Source organism: Elephas maximus, chromosome 1 (genome assembly GCF_024166365.1).
Source record: "Elephas maximus indicus isolate mEleMax1 chromosome 1, mEleMax1 primary haplotype, whole genome shotgun sequence".
Lineage (NCBI taxonomy): Eukaryota > Metazoa > Chordata > Mammalia > Proboscidea > Elephantidae > Elephas > Elephas maximus.
Genome location: NC_064819.1, coordinates 12942451 through 12966529, shown reverse-complemented (window position 1 = coordinate 12966529; position 24079 = coordinate 12942451). Strand labels below are relative to the sequence as shown.

Sequence of the window (24079 nt, the reverse complement as noted above, 5' to 3'; positions counted from 1 at the left end):
CCTTTCTCAAGAGCCATAATTAGGATCACGGTGCCCGGTGGCCCTCAGCTCCTTTACTTTGGGGGTGTGTCTCAGGCTAGTCTGAGAAAGTACCGCGTGCTTACTCTTTGTTCTCTATTTACCTATTCCTTAAAAACGAAGCATGTCCACACTAAACACCTGATTCCACCCCTGGACCAACCCTCATTGCCAGGAATGCCCTTTTCTTTGACTTTTCCTAGTGGTTCCAACAACAAAGCCCCTCGTTTTGGGGATAGGCGGTAGACACTGGAGTGGGAGGGTTAAGAAAAACAACACTTTCTCTCCAGATTTCCTCTTCCAACAATCCGATTGGTGCGACCAACAGATCGTTTTCCTTTTTGTAAAAAGACAGGATTGGACTAAACGATCCAGGCCTCGACTGGAATAGGGACCAGGCTTCCCGGCTGATGCTGGCGGGCTACTTCTTGTCAGGCGGCGCCGCGGACACCTTTGCTGCGCAGTGATTGGCCCGCGGCGGGGGCCTCGCGCTTGTCCAATATGGCGGCGCCCAGTGGCGGTGTGAGCTGTGAGGAGTTCGCCGAGTTCCAGGTGATGGGCTTTTCCTCATGTGACAGGCGTGTCCCTCCTTTTGTCTCCGGATCTTGTTCCTGTCTCTGGGCTGGGAGGGAGTGCGGACCAGTTATGGAGGAAGCGGGTATTTCAAGGCTCCATTGGAGGTCACGGGGGGCGCAGGCTTGGCCTTAGAGAGCGAGGCTGTTGGGTCGGGGATCATGGTTCTCCTGGCGCCGCCCAGGCCTTGAGTGACTGCAAGGGGAACAGTCTGTAGGGGTTGTAACAGTGCCCAGAACTCAGTTCCCAGGCTGGGCCTCTTAGGCTTTTCGGAGTGTCTGTGGGAGAGAAGAAATGAAGGAGAGCTTATTTACTTGGTAAACAGAACAACTACAAAAAATCTTGGTACATTTTGTTGTTTGGGTGGGACGGAATCGCGTGGAGGGGCGATTAATTCTAGTACCTGCTCTCGTGCTGCTGCCTTTCTAACAGAGAAAATCTAACGCTTATGAAGAGCACGAGAGGTCTAGGGCTAATTATCAACCCGTGATTTCAAGAACAGGTGTCTGCATTTTGACGAAGTTGTATGAAAGTTATGGGTTCCAATGCAGACATAAATGCTGCTGTGGGGTTAAGAGAGTTGAATGCAAAAATCATGACCTTAAAAAATCACGGACTTATCTGTAGTAAACGTGCTTTGCATCGTTTTGTAGATAGTGGCATTCTTGAAGATAATCTAAACAGACCGAATTATTTGACACACAGTATTGCCAAAGAAGTTTATGTGGCATCTCTCTATTACTTGCACCCTTTTGACCACTTCAGTCGCTCCTCAGGCTAGATCATGACGGCGGCAGCCTACAACAAATGTGGTCAGAGTGCCTGACAATACAGGTACTTGTAAAAATTTTAAATAGGAAAAAAAAAAAAACCTGTTGGATTTAGGGTTAACTGGTCCATCTGTTTTCTTTGTATTGTCACATCAGTACTGTAAACTAACTCGAGTTAATGAGCTTAAACAGTTAAGCAATGGTAGCTTTATGGTCTATCGGAAAGAGCCCTGACTGGGGAGTTCGGAGTTCTGAGTTCTAGTACTTCTCCTGCCATTAACACCTTGTGACCTTAAGCTAATCATGTAACCTCTTTGGGAATCAACTTTTGAATCTGTAAAATAAGAAGATTGTGTTTAGACGTTTAAAATTACTTCCGTGTCAATAATTAAATCTCTGAAACCAAATTTCAAAGGCTCTCTTATAGCTATTAAAATATCCAACAGTGCTTAAAGAACACGTTGATTTTTCTTGTGAAAGGTCAGATAAAAGGTAGGTAGGGCAAAAGCCAAACTGTCTTATGTAACCACTCCATATGCAGAGATAATGTAAAAAAAAAAAAAAAAGAACAAACCCGGTGCCGTTGAGTCGATTCCGACTCATAGCGACCCTATAGGACAGAGTAGAAATGCCCCACAGTTTCCAGGGAGCGCCTGGCGGATTTGAACTGCCGACCCTTTGGTGGTTAGCAGCCATAGCACTTTACCACTACGCCAGCAGGGTTTCCAATGTAAATAAAAAGATCATAAAATGGGCCTTAATAGTGAAAACTGGGGGAAGTTTTTAGATAGTTTTTCTAGGACTTTTTCAAATGTGTGATTTATAATGGAGACTACCAGGGTTAGAAGTCAGAAGATCTGGTTTTCCAGAGCTAACCCTGGTGGCATAGTGATTAAGTGCCACAGCAGCTAACCAAAGGGTCGGCAGTTCGAATCTGCCAGACTTTATGGAGCAGTTCTACTCTATCCTATAGGGTCGCTATGAGTCGGGATTGACTTGCACTGGGTTTGGGTTTTTTTTTTATTAGGCTTGGGACATCATTTAACGTCATTGCAAATGGGTATAAAAACATTTGCCCCTGTTGCCTCAGAGGGTTGTTGAATCACACAAGAACATAAGCGAAGGTGCTATACAAATGCAAAATTTTAGTATAACATTTAGTTTAGATGAGTTGGGTGCAATTAATTGTAAAACGTCATGAAGTTTAACTTGCATACTCACAAATTATTAATCAAAGTTTGTGTTTTTTAAAGCTATTAAACCATTGTATTTTGTATATTAAAATCAAACTGACTCGTGGTGACCCCATCCGTTGCAGAGTATAACTGCTCCATAGGGTTTTCTGGGCTGCAGTCTTTATGGGAGCAGATTGCCAGGCCTTTTTTCCGTGGTGCCCTGGGTGGGTTCAAACTGCCAACCTTTAGGTTAGCAGTCCAGTGCAGAACTGTTTATGTCACCTGGGAACCTTAAAAAAGACCCAAACCCATTGCCGTCAAGTTGATTCCAACTCATAGTGACTCTAGGATGGAGTAGAACTGCCCCATAGGGTTTTCAAGGCTGTAAATCTTTATCAAAGCAGACTACCACATCTTTCGCCCACGAAGCAGCTGGTGGGTTCAAATCTCCAACCTTTCCTTTAGTAGCTGAGCGCTTTAACCACTGCATCACTAGGGCTCCTACCTGGGGACCTTAAAGTACCCTAAATGTGAAAAGCACTGCACTGAATACTGTGGAGGAAAAACAGTAAGTCATGCACTTTTCATTGTAAAGATCAGGTGCATATTTTCCACAATTTTATTATGAAAATGTTTAAACATTACAAGAAAGTTGAAAAAGTTGTACAGTGAACACCTGTATCCGCGACCTACATTTTACTGTTAACAATTTGCTATATTTACTTTATCACATGTCTTCTATTCAACTCTAAATTTGTCTTTTTTTTTTTTTAATGCATTTCAATGTAAGTTGCAAACATCAATACACTTCACCCCTAAACATGTCAGCGTGCATATTATTAACTAGAGTTCAATATTTGTTTACTTTTTTAGGATAAATTTTGCATACAGTGAAATGCACAAATCTTATGTGTACCATTCAATGAGTTTTGACATATACATACTTCTGTAATGCAAACCCCCATCAAGATAGAAAATAATACCATCACCTCCAGAAGTACCCTCATGCCCCTTCCCAGTCAATCCCTGCCCCATCCTTCCTCCCTTCCCCCTAGAAGCTACTGCTGATTTTGTCAATATATTTACATATTTTAAAGTTTAAGAATTTTTTATGTTTTAAATTCTTGCAGTTCTTATTTTTTCATTATAAAAATTGGACTTTGCACTGCTGGAAAATACCTTATTTTCAAAATGAAGTAAGTCCAGAAAAGAATATTTAAAATTGAATGTCTATGATCCCATTGTAATATTCATTCAGCAAGAATTTATTGATACCTACTAAGTACCAGGCACTTCGGGAGATCCATTGGGCAGGATATCAAACAAGAAACTTATTCTAAATAGGGATATAAAACATGTAAAAGATGATTGAGAATATGAATGAAATACTACAGGAGGTCAGAGAATTAAATCTAGAGATGGTAAATTGAGTTGGGCTTTAGGCGGACAGGACTGAGGGAATTCTAGACAGAGGGAACACTATATAGACAGAAAATTGTATGCATTTGGGGAAAATAGCAAATAAACAGTGTTGTTGCAATACGGGGTTTGCACAGGGCATATTGCAATTACAGAAAACGTTGGAACCATATCGTGGAAGGCATCGAATGCCAAGTTTGAGGTTAGGGCAGCATCATGTTTGAACATAGGAGTTGAGATCAAAGAGGCGGTTTAGGAAGATTCATCGTTTCCGCCACTGTCTTTGTTCAGGTCCTGTCATTTTTGCTGGAGTCCCTGGGTGGTACATATGTTTAACATGCTCAACTGCTAACTGAAAGGTTGGAAGTTTGAGACCCCCCAGAGAGGCCTTGGAAGAAAGGCCTGGTGATATACTTCCAAAAAACCGGCAATCGAAACCTTATGGAGCACCGCCCTACTCTGCCACACATGGGGTGGCCCTGAGTGGGACTCCGCTCAGTGCTAACTGGTGTTACCATTGCTCGGCCAGCTTTCCAACAGGCCTTCCTACCGTAAGGTGGTGCTCCTTTCTCTAACATAGCCCCCTTCCATCTGATCTTCATAACACTATGGCTCATACCATTATCTGCTGAATTTTAGAGGCTAAAACATGGTTCTGATATGACTGGGTCTAAACTACTTAAATGGGCATGTCTTTTAAAATTCAGTCCCAAAGTACTTTTCCTAGCCAGTCCCTTACCGCTGCTCTTATTCATGTCCCCCACATCCTTCCCTGCCACTTCCAACATACACGTGAATTCTGCTGTCCAACCACATTGAATACATCATACTCTGTCATTTCTGTGTTTTTTTCCCTTGTCGTCACCCTCTGAAATCCCTTCTTCCTGATTATCTGAGTCCCAGTTCATATATCACCTGGACAAAATCACTAAGTATTTCTTCCCAGAATGTTTAAGTCCTGGTATTTCTCTTAGGAATATTCATTCATATATACATAATTGATTTTGAGTTATACGGTAATTAGGTACAGACTTAATTATTTTCTGGCATCAACGATGGTTTATTTTGCAACATGCCCAGCTGTTCATTGTTCCTGTCCCTGGGGGTCCTGGTGACAGAATTCTGGCAGTGGTGTGCAAGGCTGTTTTTTGCTTGGGATAAGCACAGTGTGAGCATTGCTCTAAGAATGGGGTTTGGGGAACCTGGACTGTCTGAAAAGAGCACCATGCAAATGACATCTGCTTGTGGGTTTCTTCATGTAGAGGGCGCCAAGACAAACGATAAAGGGCGTTGTGAATCATTCTTGGAACACACCGTATTTTACTGTCATGTAATACGTGTAATAGCCCTTTTCCCATTCCCTTATATACCCTAAAAGCTGCCCAAAGTAATAAAAGGAATTGACTTTACGATTAACCTTAGGAATATAGTATATTGCAGGGGCAATCGAAAGTTTTCTCTACTCCTCCCTACTACAGAATATGCCTTCGAAGAGGGTGAGATTTTGCCCCAGGGTTAGAGATAAGACATAAAATGCAATTCCAAGAAAACTGCCTGAATAATTCTAGAAGGTCCTGATACATGATAAGAATCTCCTCTTATTTTGAGGAGGCTAAAAGGAGAAGCTGGAGGCAGTACAAAATTTGGAGAGTTATGTTCAGCTTTGCTTTCACATTTAGAAGCTGATTAGGGTTCCAGGACCTACAAAACATGTGGCCTTTGAGAAACACTGAAATACTGAACTGTGTTTATTTCTGTATTATCTCTGTGAATTGTGTTGCAGCGATATATGTTCAGGGGGTCCTTCTGTATATTTTCTTGGTGAACTTGTGAGAGACAGAGAGGGTATGCTTTGGGGCTAGGTATCGTAAAACAAACAAAACCAAATCCTTTGCCATCAAGTTTATTCCAATTCATAGCAACCCTATAGGACAGAGTAGAACTGCTCCATAGAGTTTCCAAGGAGCGCTTGGCAGCCGTAGCTCTTAACCACTACGCCACCAGGGTTTCCGGCACCAGGTAAGTAGTCAGTAATTCCTTATGGATGATACGCATGATTTCTGTATACCTTTGTTTACTCTCAGTTTTGAGGGCTGCTCAAACTTTTCTCTAGACCCCCTTGGAGTTGCCTTAAGAGCTCAGGCACTCTTTCCACTGTAAAGAAATGTGTGCCTGGTAAGGTGGTTTGAATTCTTTTCCTTCACACTTTCCAATTTTGAAAGATACCCCTTCCTGGATCTTACACCCGCCCCTCCTTTCCTTATGTTTAGCTTTTCTGAGATCTTTTTTTTTTTTTTTTTAATGACTTTTAAGAATAGCTCACAGTTTTTAGCAATCCCTGAACCAGTACATTATCAGTTTGTAGATTGTCATTATTATTTCTTAGAATTCAGTGCTGTCAGTAGAACTTCTGTGATGTTGGAAATACTCTGCATTTGTGCTGTTCAGTATGGTAGCCGCTAGGCACATGTCCTTCTTGAGTACTTGAAATACAGCCAGTTTAACTGATGAACTAAATTTTTTTGTTTTAATTTAAAAAACCTCATGTAGCTAGTGTTTACCATACTTGAAAGCCAAATTCTAGATCATATACTGATAATTCTTCAGCACACAGAAGAATCGATACGTCTGATAATCCACGTTTGAAGGTTGCATTGGTGAGACTGTGAAATTGATTGATTCATTACCGAGTTAAAGCAGGTAAATTCCCACTGCTGTATAAGGAACTTAACAGTGTGTCCAATTGTTTTATTGAGGGGGAATTTGGCTTTAGCATTAAAGTATAGCAGCGTTCACTCAAAACTGGTTGAAGTTCAGAGTAGATAGAAACCCTAGGGAAGGTCAAGCTGCGTAACCTTCCACCTGGACTGCGGCATTGACATTGGAGCTTTGCGTCTACTCCTGTTCCTTTCCAACCCATTTGCTGTACTTTAACCTGAGCAATCATTTCAGGACACACATGATCATGTAACTCCGCCCTCCCTTAAAACACTTCATTGGTTCCCCAGTGCTCTCAGAAAAAAGACGAAAATCCTGTAACATGACCTGTAATGGTGGGCCTCGTGTTTTTATGCCCTGTTTTCTCTTTCTCTCTGTACTTAAGCCACATTAACTTTTCAGTCTATTAGGATTCTATTGAATAGCTCTTGTCACAGTCACCCTTGATTTCCGTCCTGCTAAGTCTAAAAATTAATTCCTGTCCACATCTTTCTTGACTTCTTAATAACATTCACCACAGTTGACCATTCCCTCCTTATTGAAATCCTTCTTCTGACTGCTGTGACATCAGTCTACCTTCTCTACTTTAGATGCTGAAGTGCCTCTTTGATCACCAGCCCTGTTCACTCCCTAGTCTCCCTCAGCGATCACTTATAGTCCCATTGCTTTAAGTAACATGAATTTGTTAATATAACTCCAGCCCTGATCAGTGCCAAACTGGTATATTCAACTTTCTGCTCAACTTTTCCACTCAGATATGTAATAGAAGTCTCAAACTTACCATGTCCAAAACACAATGTAAAAAAAAAGCTTATTATGGAATGTTTCAAACATACACAGAAGAAGAGATTGTGGTACCCTGAATTCCCATGTACCTACCCCCCAGCTCCAACAATTCATGGCCTCTCTCATTTCGCCTGTATACTCCTACCACTCATCCCACCCCAACCAAGTTTCCTTAAAGCCCATCTCAGACTTTATATCTTTTCTTCTGTAAATATTTTAGCCTCTACCTCTAAAAGATTATAAATTTTAACGCAATACCATTGTCTCATCCAAACAATTAACAATAATTCTTAATATTCTGTGAGTCAGAACAGAGCTCTTGATCTTTCCAATCCTTCCAAACCTTCTCCTCCGCCAACGCCCCCCCTCCCCGGCAACTAATGGCACCATTAGTTCATTCAGTTGGTTAGGCCTGAAACCTGAAAGCCATCCTATTTTCTTTGTTCATCCTCCACCACCATTTCATCAGCTGTACCCTCAAAATATATCCTAAATATAATGACCTCTCCCTAATTCTACTGCTACTGCAGTACCACACTGTCTTTATCTCTTGCTTAGACCACTGTAGCAGTCTCCTAATTGGCCTCCCTGTTTTCATTCTCCCTCTACAGTCCATTTTCCACGTAGCAGCCAAAGTCATCTTTTAAAACATGAATCATGTTACATCATTCTCTTGCCAAAAACCAAATTATCATTTCCATGGTTAACGCAGTCCTCTCTGATCTGATTTACTCTGACATGACTGCGTACCACTTCCTCTCTTATTCACTCTAGGCCTATCTGCTTGCTTTTAGTTTTTCAGGCACCCCAAAGTTTATTCTTGCCTCAGGAGTTTTTTACTTTGTCCCCCAAATGGTCTGTCCATTCTCATGATTGAGGGATCAGCTTTTGAGCCCCATATCTACAGTAGCCTCCTGACCGTATGCAGTCACTCTGTATCCCATTACCTTAGTTTATTTTTCCCCCATAGTGCTTTTCAGTATCTGCCATTGTCTTGTTTATTGGGGTAATGTTTATTGTCTGTCTTCCCCCTCTATGAATTTTAGCTCCATAAGAGCAAGGACCTTTTCAGTTTTATTCACCATTGTAGCCTGGTATTTTGGAATGGTACCTCACAACTTGGTAGGCATTAGTAAATATATTTTGAATGAAGAGTGAGTTGTTAAATGAATGAAACTCTGTGATAATCTCTCCAACTGCTGCATATGTTTAAAAAGAAGAAATATTGCTGAGGGCTCTCATAGCCAAGGAACGCATTTCCAAAAGGTAGGACTTAAACTTGGCCTCAGAACATCAGTTTGATTTAGACAGGAGATCTTTGAGAGAGAACATTTTAAAGGAGGCTTTTTTTTTTTTCTTTTTCAAATAGGCAAGTTGTAGCAGGTAAAGTTGGCAAGATGAGTCCCTGTCTGCTACTTTCCTGTGTTTTTTTTTGGCTCTCTTAAATAGTGCTGCCACAGTTTGTTTGGAATTTTCCACTTACTGACATTGTATATCCTCTGCTGTACAGAGCACATTATTTAAAGGGGTGGTTGCCCAGTGAATATGTTGAGATTATTTCCTAAGAATTCCAGTTTACAGAGAATGATACTATGAACAAAAATAGAAAGATACAGGAAAAGAGGATAAGATAATGAGTTTGGTTTCAGACCTGGCATTTGCCTATGTTTTAATGCTTCAGAATTAGGGGCTAGGCTTCCACAAGCTGTTTTACTTCTAGAATGAGGCCCAGAAAAGGCCCTTAAATTTGCTAATTAAAGATCAGTGAAATGATTGGAACAGATTTAGACTGGATGGACTAAATGGTTATTATAATTGGAAACAACCTAAATGTTCATTAATGGAAAAAGCAGAAAAACCCATTGCTGTTGAGTCATTCTGACTCATAGTGACCTTACAGGACAGAGAACACTGCCCCAGAGGGCTTCCAAGGAGCAGCTGGTAGGTTTGAATGGCTGACCTTTTAATAGCATCCGAGCTCTTAACCACTATGCCACCAGGGCACCAGTAATGGAGAAGTGGTGAAATAAGTCGTGGTACTGCCATAGGATAGAATATTTATGCAGCTGGTGAGAACGTCTTCAAGACATTTGGTGTTGAGTTGGCTTAGGTCATGAATTTAAGTTTGGCCGATGAAAGAAGTAGGATGGTATGCTGAAGGAGATAGGGGATCAAGTAAGGTTGCTTTTCACATGCATTAAAGTAGAACGTTAACTTGTTGAACGGCTTCAATGATAAGTATATTCTCAGTATTACACGCTTCAGTTTTCTTGCTGATTTTTCAGTGATTTATTTTTTGGTAAATTTAAGAAACAGAAGAGTGTACTACTGGAAATCTTTTCCAGCATGTTTATTATCTGAAGACAGACAGTGGTTGATGCCCAGCCTTTCTCTAGTGACAGGTGAAAAGTGTACTAATCAAGATGTGAGGAGAAGGGATGTGCTGTGAGATGTACTCACAGGAGTCATTCTTAAGCTCTCTCCTCACCTCTGGTGTTATTTTTCTTTTGGTTGGTTTTTTGGGAATTGTGGACTTTTTGAGGGGGGCAATTCTTGGGAAATGGGAGGTGGGCTTACTGAGATAAGGAAAAGCTAATTTCTACTTGATCTGAGAACAAGAAAGTCATGAAGAAATTTGATTTCATTTTCAGCAGCATGTCTTATTTTACTTGTTTTTATTTAAAACAAGTTTAAAAATAATATACAATCATAGCAAAACATTAAAATAGCCTAAAAGAATATAGATTGATTTCTGCAAGTTAGCCCACTATTAGTAATTTCCTATATATCTGGGTGGTGAAAAAAGTTAACTCATTCGACTGCTGACCAAAAGGTTGGAGGTTCAAGCCCACCGAGAGTCACCTTGGAAGAAAGGCCTGGCATTGAAAACCCTGTGGAGTGCAGTTCTACTCTGGCACACCTGGGGTCACCATGGGTTGGAATCGACTCAATGGCAGCTGGTTAGAATGACAGACGTTCTCTCCCTAGCACTGCGTTTCAGAGTGATAGGTAAAGAGGGAATAGAGCAAGCAATCCTGCTGGCTTGTTTTGGAGAATTTGTGGTGGTGAAGGTCAGTAGGACACTTTATTGGCTGTATGCTGGAGATGGAAAGAGCGTACAGTGTTTGCTAAGCACCATACCAGCAAATGGTATTAAAAAAATGTGTAAAACAATCTTTACCCATAAGGCCATCACGTATGAGCCAACGAGATAGAGCCAGTGCCCACTGTTCATTATTATGTAACCTACCTACCATCCTGGTAATAAAGATTTTCCTGTGGTTGTCAATATAAAAAACCCAAACCAAACCCACTGCCGTTGAGTCGATTCCGACTCATAGCGACCGTATAGGGCAGAGTAGAACTGCTCCAGAGAGTTTCCAAGGAGTTGTCACTATATTTTGCATTATTTTCCCTCTTCTAACTTAAATTGTTGTACCATATTCCAGAGTTTTATTTTTTGTTCAAATGCTTAGTTTTTATCACTAAATTTTCTATTCAGATTATTATTCTTTTATTTTAAATATGTATAGGAATTACTCAAGGTGATGAGGACGATTGATGACAGAATAGTACACGAATTAAACACTACGGTTCCAACAGCTTCCTTTGCAGGGAAAATTGATGCCAGCCAAACCTGTAAACAACTTTATGAGTCTGTAAGTGTGTCCTTTTGAGTCATTTTTTTGTACTTCTTTCATACCTTCCTTTGCAGGCAAAATAAACCAACTGGTGTGTAATTATACTGTGGATAAAGGAATGATATTTTCATTTTCCCTTGCTCATACTTGAGGGTGTGCAAAAGTTTCAATCCGGTTTATACAAACTAAAGAAAATGTGTGATCTTACGAATGAGCCTGTGAAGAGACAGTTCTAAAGAACAGGAGCAGTCATTTTTGTCCCCTTCATCTACAGCCTTTAACAGAAGGAAACCTTATGCACGAAAGAAAGAAGGGGAGAGCAGAACAGTGAAACAAGAGCAAGGACTTCGAATCGGTTCTGAGAAGCCAGACAGCTAATATAAGGAAACCTCAAAACTCTTCACGCCTTCTGTGTCTTTCTCTCTTTCCTCACTCATCAGGAAGGAGAACAGACACATTTGGGGGCTGGGACACAAGAAAGCCACAGATAAATTGTCCTATTCTGAGGCTTTTGGTTTCTCAAGTACATATTTTTTTCATTGCCTCTTAAAGATATCCTTTATCTCTCTTTTTAGTATTATTATTAGGTTATGCTCTCTTCAGAGGGAAGAAGGAATGATATTACGTGAAACAAGTAGGCATTTTACTTAACATTTTAGCTGGAGATGAATCACCATTATTTATGTACCATTTATTGTAATGACAAGTACATATTATTTTAATATTTTTATTTGCCTCTCCAGAATGTTTGGAGTACCGTCACAATTTGTGATTGTGGGAGTATGTTTGGAACATGACCCTCATGCCTCGTGTATCAAGGCAGCAAATAGATAACTGTTGTATTAGGTTTGTTACATGAGAGGTTATTAAAGAGTCATTCCGTCAGAAGTCCTTATTTTCAATCAACATACGCAATTGATGGAGCCAATAATCTGTGCTTCATATGTAACTTTTTCTTACTAATACTTGTAAAGGCCAACTATATAATAATATAGGTAAATAATAACATTTTATATAAGTAAATTTAGCCTTTTTTTTCTTTATTGTAACTAAGCTTCTCTTCTTCACTGAGTTTATAATTTCTATCAGTTGGTGACAATGTGAGACTGAAAAAGATACGAAAGGACAAAAAAGAGAGGAAGAATAATGATAAAGAAGTGGCCCAGGAAGTGTGTGAGGGTGGAGGTAGGGCATAGGAAAATGAGGATGGAATGATGGGGAGAGAAAAGGATGTAGGATAAAGGAGACTGAAATGAAAAGCCGAGTGGGGGCAATGGAGGAAGCGTATAGTTGGAAACCCCGGAAGCAGTTTTAAGACGAAGACAACCCCTGACCTCATGCCTTCCACCCAAGCGTGCTTGCCCTTTGTCTGATTTTAGGTGGTTAACTGATTCAGCATAATCTGCTCTTCCATAGATTAAGTTTTTAAAAACTGTTTTAGAAAGTATTAAATGCCTGTAGTCTCCAAATAAGGATTTTTGAAATGCTAAAATCTGATAAATTGATGTGATTTTTCCCTTCTCATTTCTTTGTTCTTTTAGTTGATGGCAGCTCATGCCAGTAGGGACAGAGTCATAAAAAATTGTATAGCTCAGACTTCAGCTGTAGTAAAAAACCTCCGAGAAGAGAGAGAAAAGAATTTGGACGATTTAACGTTATTAAAGCAACTTAGAAAAGAACAGACGAAGGTAAGTTGAACTGAATTTTCATTTCTGAGGCAAAGTTTTTCTAAATTTAGCCTTCAAAATAAAGACAATTTTTAATGAAAAATTTAAAGTAAGATATGGTCATTGCTTAAAAAAAAAAAAGAGACCAAGAGAGCAATACTTCATTTATGTTGTTGTTTTTAGGTGCCGTCAGGTTGGTTCCGACTCATACCGACCCTGTAGGATAGGGTAGAAATGCCCCATAGGGTTTCCAAGGATCAACTGACTGGTGGATTTGAACTGCTGACCTTTTGGTTAGCAGCTAAGCTCTTAACCACGACACCCCCAGGGCTCCACTCCATTTATAGTGGGCTTTATTTTATTACATTACTTCCATTTCTTTATTCCCAAACTGTTAAAAGACAGAGGAGCAATACAGACCAACACAGCATCAGCAATTCTAAGGCAATTATATCTGTATCTACTTTTGGAGGAGGCTTACCTTGAAAAGAAACATTTCTTAAAATATTTTGTAAATACTTCCCTCTGATTTCATTCTATAGAAATTGACTGAAATGTTATACAGATAAGCTAACTTCAGGATATTATCCTTTTCAGCCATGAAAATATAGGACTATTTAAATAAATCTGATTAGATACACTGGAACCTCATTTTAATTCACTTCCCTACTGTTTAGAAGTTGCTTTGGGTCTTTGTCTCTTTTTGGACACCCTTTTCTTTCCACTTCATCCCCTCATCCCAGCAGTGTTTTCACTTTTAAGAAAACAGCAAGTGGCCACTCAGCCAGGTGTCAGGAAGCCTTACTTTCCCCAAATCAGCTGTCATGTAGATAGGATGTGGACCTCAGAATATAGTCAATATATCTTTACAGCCCATGTACATGACTTGTCAAAAAATATTGACTTGCATGGCATATTTACTCATGGGAATGCATTGTTTGCCTTTCTTTGAGGGGATTCTTAGGTAAATTTTTATTTTGATCTAATTTCAAACTTACAGGAAAGTTGCAAGAACTCTCATGTATTTGCCTGTTGTTTACATTTTGCCCCACCTGCCTTGTATACCTGCCTTATAATGCATTCATATTCTCTCTCTCTTTCCACATAAGTACATTTTTTTTTCCTGAACCTTTTTCTGAGAGTACATTGGACACATTTTACTTCTTTGCCTCGAAATACTTGGTTATTTCCCAAGGACGGGGCTTTTTCTTACATGACCACTGTACAATTATCAAAACCATGTCTGTGTTTTAAGGTGGCACAACAGGTGACATTGAGATCCTTGCGTGTTGGGTAACTGAAAATCCAGGTGGGATGGAATCCTGCTTTTCATACTGTGTGGTCGTGAAGTTTGCTCTTTGCTTAGTAGATGTAGCCAGGCGTTGACAAGCCTAAGCTATGAGGGGCCTTGTCATCTCTCTCAAGCCTTTCGTAGAAAAGAGAAGCCCCGTTCCTTGTAGCTGCACGCAGCTAAGTGGCGCAGGCTGCTGTACTCAGCCCTCCCGCTGCTTCAGGGTCTCCCAGGATATGGGATTCCTCGTGTCTCGGCTGCTGTCTCATGACTATGCAGACAGTGAAATTATGCTCGAGCGTTCATCTTGCCCTACCCTCGATTTTCATGAAGGGTTATAGATAGATAATTTATATAAAATTGGCTAGACTCTAGGTAATTGTGGATTTCGTTTTTAATACCTCTTGAAGGTGTTGACAGAGGAAACTGCAGGGCAGGGCTGTTAAATCAGAAACTGAAAAATTGCTCTTTGCAAATTACGTTGAACAGAATAGAGTGACTCCTGTTGGTGGACAGCAAAATTCAAAAATCTAAATGACCAGGTTTTGGGGAGTGATCCTGTCACACATATTGGAGCCCAGGTTCCGCCCCTATTCCTTTAAGGTCCAGGAAGAATCAGTCATCAGGATAACTACTGCAAGGAGGGCTTTAAAAACCAGTTGGTGAGTTACCTAAAAAAGCCCATTAAAGCTTTCTAACCTTATTTTGTATAGGGCTAGAAGGGTAATCATGAGCAGTACTTAAGCAAATAAGGAAATGTGTGGGTTTTTTTCTTTTTTAAGTTGGTTATAAAGATCATGGGTTGAGAGAGAGACAGCTCTTGGGGATGTTTCAGCCTCCTCATTTTCTGTCTGCGGAAACTGAGGCTCAGAGTACTGTCGTCCCCAGAGTCACAGCTAGCAAGTGGGAGAACAGGGGCTTTCCCCCATCTCTTCTGACTCTGGAGGCCATCAGTGTCTTTATGTTACCTTGTGACTCAGAATCAAGTTATTACTTTAGTGAGCATATTTATACAGCGAGCTGCCAGTCTACAAATCACCAGTTCTTTACCTAAATGCCTTCATCCTTACCTCAGAAAATGCACGTTCCCTGCTGGCACTGTGTAACTGCCGTGACTTAGGAGTGGGCTTTGGGAGGAAGCCAACCTGTTGAAGACTCAAAGCCTCGAAAACAGCCACCTCAGAGGTGACAGTTTCTTGGCACTGGTGAAGTTGTGTTCCGAGTTGGCCGTAATGTCTGCAGTGTTCTGGGATAGAAATACATGGATTATAAAGGCAGGCAGCTCTGAGGAGATACACCCCATCTCTGCCACTTGATGGCTTTGTAATCTTGGCAATTAATTTTTCTGAAGCTTTGATTTTTCAGCCTGTAAAATGGAATTAATACTCAGTAACTTCTTAGGTTTTCTGGGTTAGGAATAAATGCTGTAATGTATGTAAGAGCTAGCATATTGGCTGGTACATAGTTCCTTTCTTTTCCTTTTGAGTCTCTTGAACCCCATATCTGCTACATTAATGTTTACAATATTCCTAACCCATTGTTTCCACCTTCGCTTTTCCTTTAACGACTGCTTAGCGGGGGCAGGGGGAACTATCTTTTGTGGCCATGCATTCTTGGATAGTTTTAATTGTTCAAAGATATTCTTATATATAGCAAAACTCTGCCTCCTCGTAACATGCGTTTAATGTGCATTTATTGCTCCATCTTCCCTCTGAAGCTGTATAGAATAAGTCTAAATCTTTTTATACCTGACAGCCCTTCAAATATTTGAGAGCAGTTATGAAGGCTATCTTAGTGGCATGTTGTCACACACTGTTCTTTGAAGTTACTTCTTTGGCAGTTAGCCCAGACTTTGACAGAGTAGTGGAGCTTCAATAATTTTGGGCTCTCTAAAAAAAAAACCAAACCCATTGCCATCAAGTTGATTCCAACTCATAGCGACCCTATAGGACAGGATAGAACTGCTCCATAGAGTTTCCAAGGAGCACCTGGTGGATTCAAACTGATCTTCTGGTTAGCAGCTGTAGCTCTTAACCACTACACCACCAGGGTTTCCTTTGGGCTCTATAACCAAACCAAACCCACTGCTGTTGAGTCGATTCTGACTCATAGCGAGCCTATAGGACAGAGTAGAACTGCCCCGTAGAGTTTCCAAGGAGCGCCTGGCAGATTCAAACTACAAACCTCTTGGTTAACAGCCGTAGCACTTAACCACTATGCCACCAGGGTTTCCTTGGGCTCTATAGAGCTGATTAAAGCCCGAAACTGAATTGCGTTGGTGTGAGCAGGTGGGCTTCTTCAGGCTTGCTATTACTCCATGCACAGCACCCAGCATCAGAAATGCAGTCCTTCCCCTGGCTGCACAGTTCAGCATATGCTGTGATACCAGCTCTGAGTCTAGGAAGGGGGTCTACAAGGAGCTACTGGGTCAGTACCAAGTTTCATTCTTCTTATTAGTGCTGCATGCAAATTTCTCAGCCCTCTTGCCTGAGCTGTATTCCTAATTGGGCAGGCTGTATGGCCTGGGCCCAAATTCATGATTGCCCAGATCTTGTCCAGCTCTCTGGTATTTGTTCCCAAGTCTCCTGGTTCTTGACTTTGCCTCGAGGACGTTGTCCTGGTTTCTCGGAATATTTTCAAGCTCTCTTCCTAGTACTAGCTAGCTTCTTTCCTTTTAAGTCCTGTCTGACCAAAATGTGACTAGGGGTTATTATGGGCCTCTCGTCTGGGCCCGGCAGTGAGATTGGCTACTTTTCTGATGTAGTAATTAGGTTGGCAGTTATAAGGAAAGTTACAAAGACTTCAGCAGTTTTTAGCCTCAGACCTCTGGCAGGATGGTCAGGGTGTGGCAAACTTGTACCTTTCTGGACCAGTTGGAAACCTTGGTGTGCAGTGGTTAAGAGTTTGGCTGCTAACCAAAAGGCCGACAGTTCAAATCCACCAAGGTCTCCTTGGAAACTCTGTGCGGTAGTTCTGCTCCATCCTGTAGGGTTGCTATGTGTTGGAATCGACTCGACGGCAGTGGATTTTTTTTTCTTTTTTTTTGGACCACTTGGGCTTGTATTTCCCTCTTCCCCTTCCTTTCTCCCTGTTTCTCTTCTTTTTTCTTAACTTTCCACCCAGATCAGGTTGCCGCTTCCATTTCCTTCTTTTTGCTACTCTGTGCTCTTTTTGCAGATCTGTAGTTGTAGGGTAAATTCGTAGAACTGGAATTGTTGGATTCAAGGACGTGTGAATTTACATGTCTGATAAGTCTTACAAAATGATCTTCCATGGAAATTACAACGACATGTACTCCTACGTGTATCAGTGTATCCTTTCCCACACTCTCACTAATATTAGGTTTTATCAGGATTATTTTTTACATGTTTGTTGGCCATTTGTATTCCTTCTACTCTGAACTCCCTGGGGATTGGGATTTTTTTTTAAAGCTCCCTAGGTGATTATAATATACAACAAAGTCTGGGAACCACTGCTTTGTAAGATTTAACACCTGGTTAGCCGTGGGGAGAGTGGGCTGTGTCAAAGAAGGTTCCAAAGTGTAGCCAGATAATGCCCTTCAAAGACAAGGAGGCAGGAGCAGGAGCTGGTTTGTTGGGAAAATACAGAATTAGGTTTTAGCGCCAATTTAAGTTTCCATAACTTTACTTTTTTTTCCCTTTCTTGCAGTTGAAATGGATGCAGTCAGAACTGAATGTTGAAGAAGTAGTAAATGACAGGAGCTGGAAGGTACAAATAATGTTGGTTTTTGGAGAAAACGAGGAGCCAAACTGTGAACTAGCAAAGGGAAGCCAAAGGAAGGGAACAACAGGCGCTTTGAGGCTCCAGGAGAATAAAGATCATTATAAATAAATGAGGGCTTAAGCCTCCCGCCGTGGAGTCAATTCCAACTCATACCGACCCTATAGGACAGAGTAGAACTGCCCCACAGAGTTTCCAAGGAGTGACTGGTGGATTCGAACTGCTGACCTTTTGGTTAGCAGCCATAGCACTTAACCACTACACCACCAGGGTTTCCAATGAGGGCTTAACCTTTTTTTTTTTTTCAGATGAGCATTTAAATAGATCTATGTTATAAAAATTCACTTTACTGTCATGGTAGAATTGTATGACCTGTCTTGGTAACAGAATTGGAGAGCATTCCATATGACTAATACTAATTATGGGCATATTTGATATTTACAGTTATTACTCCAGTTAACTTAGAACCTCAAAGAAGTTATTTGTTAACATTAGCCTTTCTGAGTCCAGTTACTTTCCAGAAAGTTATATATCACTTAGCTGCCCGCTCACAGCTGCTTGTCTTCTAACACATTTGACCATCAACCTTTGTATTGAATGTAGCTTTGCCTGTGTCTGACAATAGGAATTCTTACTGCTGATAGATTCACCCACTCCTTATTCCCGCCTGTAGCATTCCAGTTAGGTACTAGGTTGGGGGACAAATCCCAGGACCACACTTGTAGTTGGAAATCACAAAATTCTGATGTTAGTTTTCTGAAAAGGTGTATTCGTATACCCCACTCTAAAAATTTAAAGATTTCCAAAGGGCAAAATCTATTAAATATTGAAAAAATAAGCTGAAAATTCTGTGTTTTATCCTTTGAAATTAACTAATGGATGGGATTAAACCCTGTGCTTATAAGAGAGAGATTACAACCCAAAACTATAGTACACCAACTTGCTGAGCCATGAGTAAATTGCAAAACAGACTTTTCTTTGCTTTATTACATATCCTTATCTAATCCTCTTTTTGCCACGATTTCCTATTCCAGTCCTTACCACCAACATAGTAAGGTGTTTGACACTTGATGAAAGATTTTGACAATATTTGTTCATTTATATTCTCTGGAGAGATAACATTTACTGTTGGAATGGGATGGAGGGGGTACAGTGAACATCTTCTGGCTTGAAAAACCTAGTTTATAATACATGTAAAATGTATTGTGGGAAGAGTGAAGCACTTTCAGATTTGATATTACTTTTAAAAGAAAATATCCTCTCTCTACCCCACAAAAGTGAATCCCCTGCTTGTTTTAAAAAGAAGAAAATGTAGCTGTGGTACAATAGGCCAGCAAAAAGATAGGAAGTCATTTAGGGAAATAATTTGGAGAGGCTCAGCCAACTCATATATATCAACCCAGTCATTATGTCAAGGCCACTGATCTGGTCTCCTTTGATCTGAGTGTAGTGAGCTTCATGGAGATGTCAAGGCTGAGAATTGGAGTGAGATGAGTTATCAGACGAAAGGGCCATAAGGAGTCTGTAACATCTACCTGTTTGCTTGTAATTGTGAAATACGTATCCCAAAGAGTATATTTAGCATGTCAGATTTAAAGATGCATGTATCCACCGCCTACTTTAAGAAATTGAACAGTACTTGTACCCGAGAAGCTCCCTGGGTAGATAGTTCTTTATGATAGTCCACACCGGCCAGCACAGGTAATGTTTTACCTTAAAAATGATTTATTCGTTAAAGCAGCGAAGTAGGGGGGTAAATCCTGGGAAGAAATTCTTTTAGACTTTGAGAATTTTTTAATTGAACACTTACAATTTTTAGACACATGGTTCAAAAATTTTTTAATATTAAAGGCTGTACCGTAAAAATTCTGCCTCTCAAGCCAGTTACTTTCCCTTCCCTCTGAAAAGAAAGGTCTGAAATTCTTTCAGATATTTATATGTTTTCTAATAAATATATGTATTCATTTTCTCCTTTGTTACACAAATGGAAATGTGCCATACACACCTTGTTTTTTCCCTTTAATATATCTTGGTAATCTTTTCAAATCAGAACGTAAAGAGTTGTCTTTTTTTCAAGCTTGCATTGTAAAACATTGAATGACTGTGACAAAACTTTTATGCAACCAATCCCATATTGACAGGCATTTAGTCACAGAGAGTTCTTTTAACATTTATGATATAATATTTTGCATAGATTTTTAGGGCATAAGGTAAAGAGAACAAAAAAATTAAATTCACACAACACAGCACAAGACTGGTCTCCCTGTCAGGTATACCTCGTTGTGAGAAGGATCGGGTGCACATTTAGAAAAGCACAGCAAATATCTAAATAAAATTTATTTTAAAAGAAGAGAAATAAAGCTTTATCTTAAACTTATTTTACGTATTTTTTGTGTAATTGTCCAAAATATGTCCAAAATATGGAACTGAAATGTTGGTTAGTTACGGACTAAGCCGGCTCTTGATGATTTTTCCTTGAGTAATTAAAATTTTATAAAAATATTAACATTGTCTTGTAAATGCTTATCAAGGCCTCCATACCCTGAGTACCTGGTAGATCAGTTTGGACTGATGAGGAAACCCCTCTGTTGCCTAAGTCTGTTGATACTACCGAACAGTAGTATCCTCCTGAACCATGCCACATTTAATTTAGTTCCAAGCCTAATTTACACAGGATGACTCAACGACTTTTGTTTCTGTTTAAATATATTAGGTGTTTAATGAACGCTGCCGAATTCACTTCAAGCCTCCAAAGAACGAATAAAGAAAGATACTGTTTTTTAAAGGACCGGGTCATCTCATAAGAGCTAAGCACGACAGACATCAACAGGGTGGGCTTCCTAGGATGACTTCTGAGCCAACAGTCCAAGACCTTTTGTTGATTTCAGCCCCACTTAGCCAAGACCTCAAATATTAATAATTCTGGTAATTATGGAGATATCAACTTCTATTTTATACTGATTCTGTAAAAAATAAGTTTTGTAACTATTAAAATAATTTTCTGATTCAGTGTGCATATTTATTTGGTTGTTTTCCAAGTTGAGACATGAAGTTCTCATAACAGAATTTGAACACAATTTTATTATCTGATTTGATTTATATTATATCTTTGATTTTTACAAATTTGTTTGCATGAGCATAGGCCTTTTATGGTCACTGATGAGTTTATTTGCTTGTTTTTGTGGACTTACTGTTACTAAGTAAAAGGGCAGTAGTATAAGGTGGACACTGTCCCGGATTTCCTGGTGCCTTGGCTTAATCTTGTTTTTGGGCGGAATTTTTCTTGGACAAAACAAACTTAGAAAAGGAAAAGGCAGGGGAAGGTTTACATAATAATATTCAAATGAGTCAGTAAAAAAACGGTAATTGCAGAATTTTATCACTACAAAAAAGCATTTTCTAATACAGGATGATTGTATTTGTTTTCTGTTGCTGCTTAACACATTTTCACACATTCAGCAGTTTAAAACCATACCTATTTATTATATCACAGTTCTGTAGGTCAGAAGCCAGGGCAGGCTCAACTGGGTTCTCTGCTTAGGATCTCACAAGGCTAAATGCAAGCTGTCAGCCGGGCTGGGCTCTTACCTGGAGTCTCTGGGGGAGATCCTGCTTTCAGGTTCCTTCAGGTTATTGGCAGAGTTTATTTCCTTGTGGTTTTAGGACTGAGGTACCTGTTCCCTTGCTGGCTGTCAGGGACTGCTTTCAGTTCCTAGAAACTACCCACATTCCTTGACATGTGGCCCCTTTATCTTTAAGCCAGCAATGGTGCATTAAATCTTTCTCATATTTGAAATCTCTCACTCCCTTTTCTGCCACCAGCTGGATTCAGAAGAGGACGTGGAACAAGGGATATCGTTGCTGATGTCAGATGGATCATGCCTGAAAGCAAAGAATAAAAGAAGGATGTTTACCTGTGTTTTATTGACTATGCAAAGGCATTCGACTGTGTTGCTTATAACAAACTATGGATAACATTGCAAAGAACGGGAATTCCAGAACACTTCATTGTGCTCATGAGGAACCTGTGCTTGGACCAAGAGTCAGTTGTTTGAACAGAACAAGGGGCTACTGAGTGGTTTAAAGTCAGGAAAGGTGTGTGTCAGGGTTGTATCCTTTCACCATACTTAATCTGTATGATGAGCCAATAATCTGAGAAGCTGGACTATATGAAGAAGAACGCGGCCTCAGGGTTGGAGGAAGACTCATGAACAACCTGCCATAGGCAGATGACACGACCTTCCTCGCTGAAATCGAAGAGGACTTGAAGCACTTACTAATGAAGATTAAAGACCATAGCCCTCAGTATGAATTACACCTCAACATAAAACAAAAATCCTCACAACTGGACCAATTAGCAACAACATGATAAATGGAGAATAGATTGAAGTTCTCAAGGATTTCATTTTACTTGGATCCACAATCAATGCCCACGGAAGCAGCAGTTAAGAAATCAGATGGCACGTTGCATTGGGCAAATCTGCTGCAAAAGACCCTAAAGTGTTAAAAAGCAAAGATGTCACTTTTCAGGACTAAGGTGCACTGGTGGGTTTGAACTGCTGACCTTTCAGTTAACAGTCAAGTGTTTAATTACTCTGCCACCAGGGCTCCTAGAGGTTTAAAAAAAAAATTAGGGTGGGAAAATTAGGGGCTATTTTAGGATTCTGTCTACTACAATGATCTAAACATAAGCCACGTGGCTCTAGCACAGTTACATCAACCAACTGGGTAACTGGTAGACCTGTGTCTATGTAGCTGCTCATAGATTATGTGCTTGGGAAAGAGCAATAAAGACATAAAGCGCTCACTGTTCTTTCAACAACTTTTTTTGAGCACTTATTGTAAGTATGTCACTTAGTTGTTGTGGCTATTGATAAATAAGATCTACTTTTGTGGAGATTAGAATCAAGTCTTCTCAAAAGGAAAAATGTTCTAGGTGCCAGCAGAGAAAAAGATTTTCTATAAGACTTGCTTATTAATGAACGGTGCCTGACAATAGTTGTTTAATTATTATTGGATGGATGAGTGAATTGAAAGGATGAATGCAAGAATAAAGATAGAACTTAAAAGATCTCCCTGGTGCTGTTGCTCAGGAGGGAATTCAGACCCTTATTCATAACAGCCTTTGCAAAATTTCATTCAGCTTAATGGTTGCATCCCCAGGGCTCCTTAATTATGTCAGTAGGATGTCTAAGTCATTCCAGTATAACAGAGCTTAGGAAGATTATGGTGGTGACTTTTAGTGTGGTGGTAGTTGCCATCGAGTCAATTCTGATTCACATGACCTTTAGTATAAATAAATATTTATATTTATTTAGTATACCCTTCCTAGGCTTTTTTAGTCTAGAAGCTCCACTAAAACCTGTGCGGTATTAGAAATACTGGTAGCACAGCTTCCAGCCTCACAGCTATTACAGTATGACAAACCAACAGACGAGTGGCACTGAATCGTCCTCGTGTGGAACATGTACATAGACCAAGAGGCAGTTGTTTGAACAGAACAAGGGAATACGGTGTGGTTTAAAATCAGGAAAGTTGGGCGTCAGGATTGTACCCTTTCAGCATAGTTAATCTCTATGCTGAGCAAGTAATCAAAGTAGCTGGACTGTGGCATCAAGATTGGAGGAAGATGCTTTAAAAGCCTGTGATGTGCAGATGACACAACCTTGCTTGCTGGAAGTGAAGAGGACTTGAAGCACTTACTGATGAAGATCAAAGACTACAGCTGTCCATATGGATTACACCTTAACATAAAACAAAAATCCTCACAACTGGACCGATGAGCAACATCGTGATAAATGGAGAAAAGATTGAAGTTGTAGAGGATTTCGTTTTACTTGGATCCACAATCAACGCCCGTTGAAGCAGTAGTCAAGAAATCAAAGGACACATTGCATTGGGAAGTCTGCTGCAAAAGACTTTAAAGAGTTAAAGAGCAAAGGTGTCACCTTGAGAACTAAGGGGCATTTGACCCAAGCCATGGTATTTTCAGTTGCCTCATGTGCACGTGAAAGCTGGACAATGAAAAAGAAAGACCGAAGAAGAATTGATGCCTTTGAATTATAATGTTGGTGAAGAATATTGAATATACCTGGGCTGCCAGAAAAATGAACAAATCTGACTTGAAAGAAGTACAGCCTTAGTTACCTAGTGCTGCTGTAACAGAAATACCACGAGTGGATAGCTTTAACAAATTTATTTTCTCACAGTTTAAGAGGCTAGAATTCTGAATTCAGGTTGCTGGCTCTAGGGGAACGTTTTATGTTTGTCAGCTCTCGAG

At 40.1% G+C, this 24079-nt stretch overlaps 1 protein-coding gene across 2 annotated transcripts; it reads left to right on the top strand.

Annotated features, from left to right (window-relative positions):
• Nucleotides 1-452: 452 nt before the first annotated feature.
• Nucleotides 453-22627, top strand: MIX23 (mitochondrial matrix import factor 23). Of its 2 annotated transcripts, XR_007516532.1 has the most exons (6): nt 453-570; nt 10993-11118; nt 12642-12788; nt 17728-17787; nt 20513-20724; nt 21622-22627. XR_007516532.1 is itself a non-coding variant. In XM_049877960.1 (5 exons), the coding sequence occupies exons 1-5, from the start codon at nt 520-522 to the stop codon at nt 20561-20563; spliced, it is 435 nt and encodes a 144-aa protein (XP_049733917.1). In that variant the 5' UTR covers nt 453-519; the 3' UTR covers nt 20564-20808. The 2 variants fall into 2 exon arrangements, 1 of the variants encoding a protein (XP_049733917.1); XM_049877960.1 differs by lacking the exon at nt 21622-22627 and having other exon boundaries at nt 20513-20808.
• Nucleotides 22628-24079: the final 1452 nt, after the last annotated feature.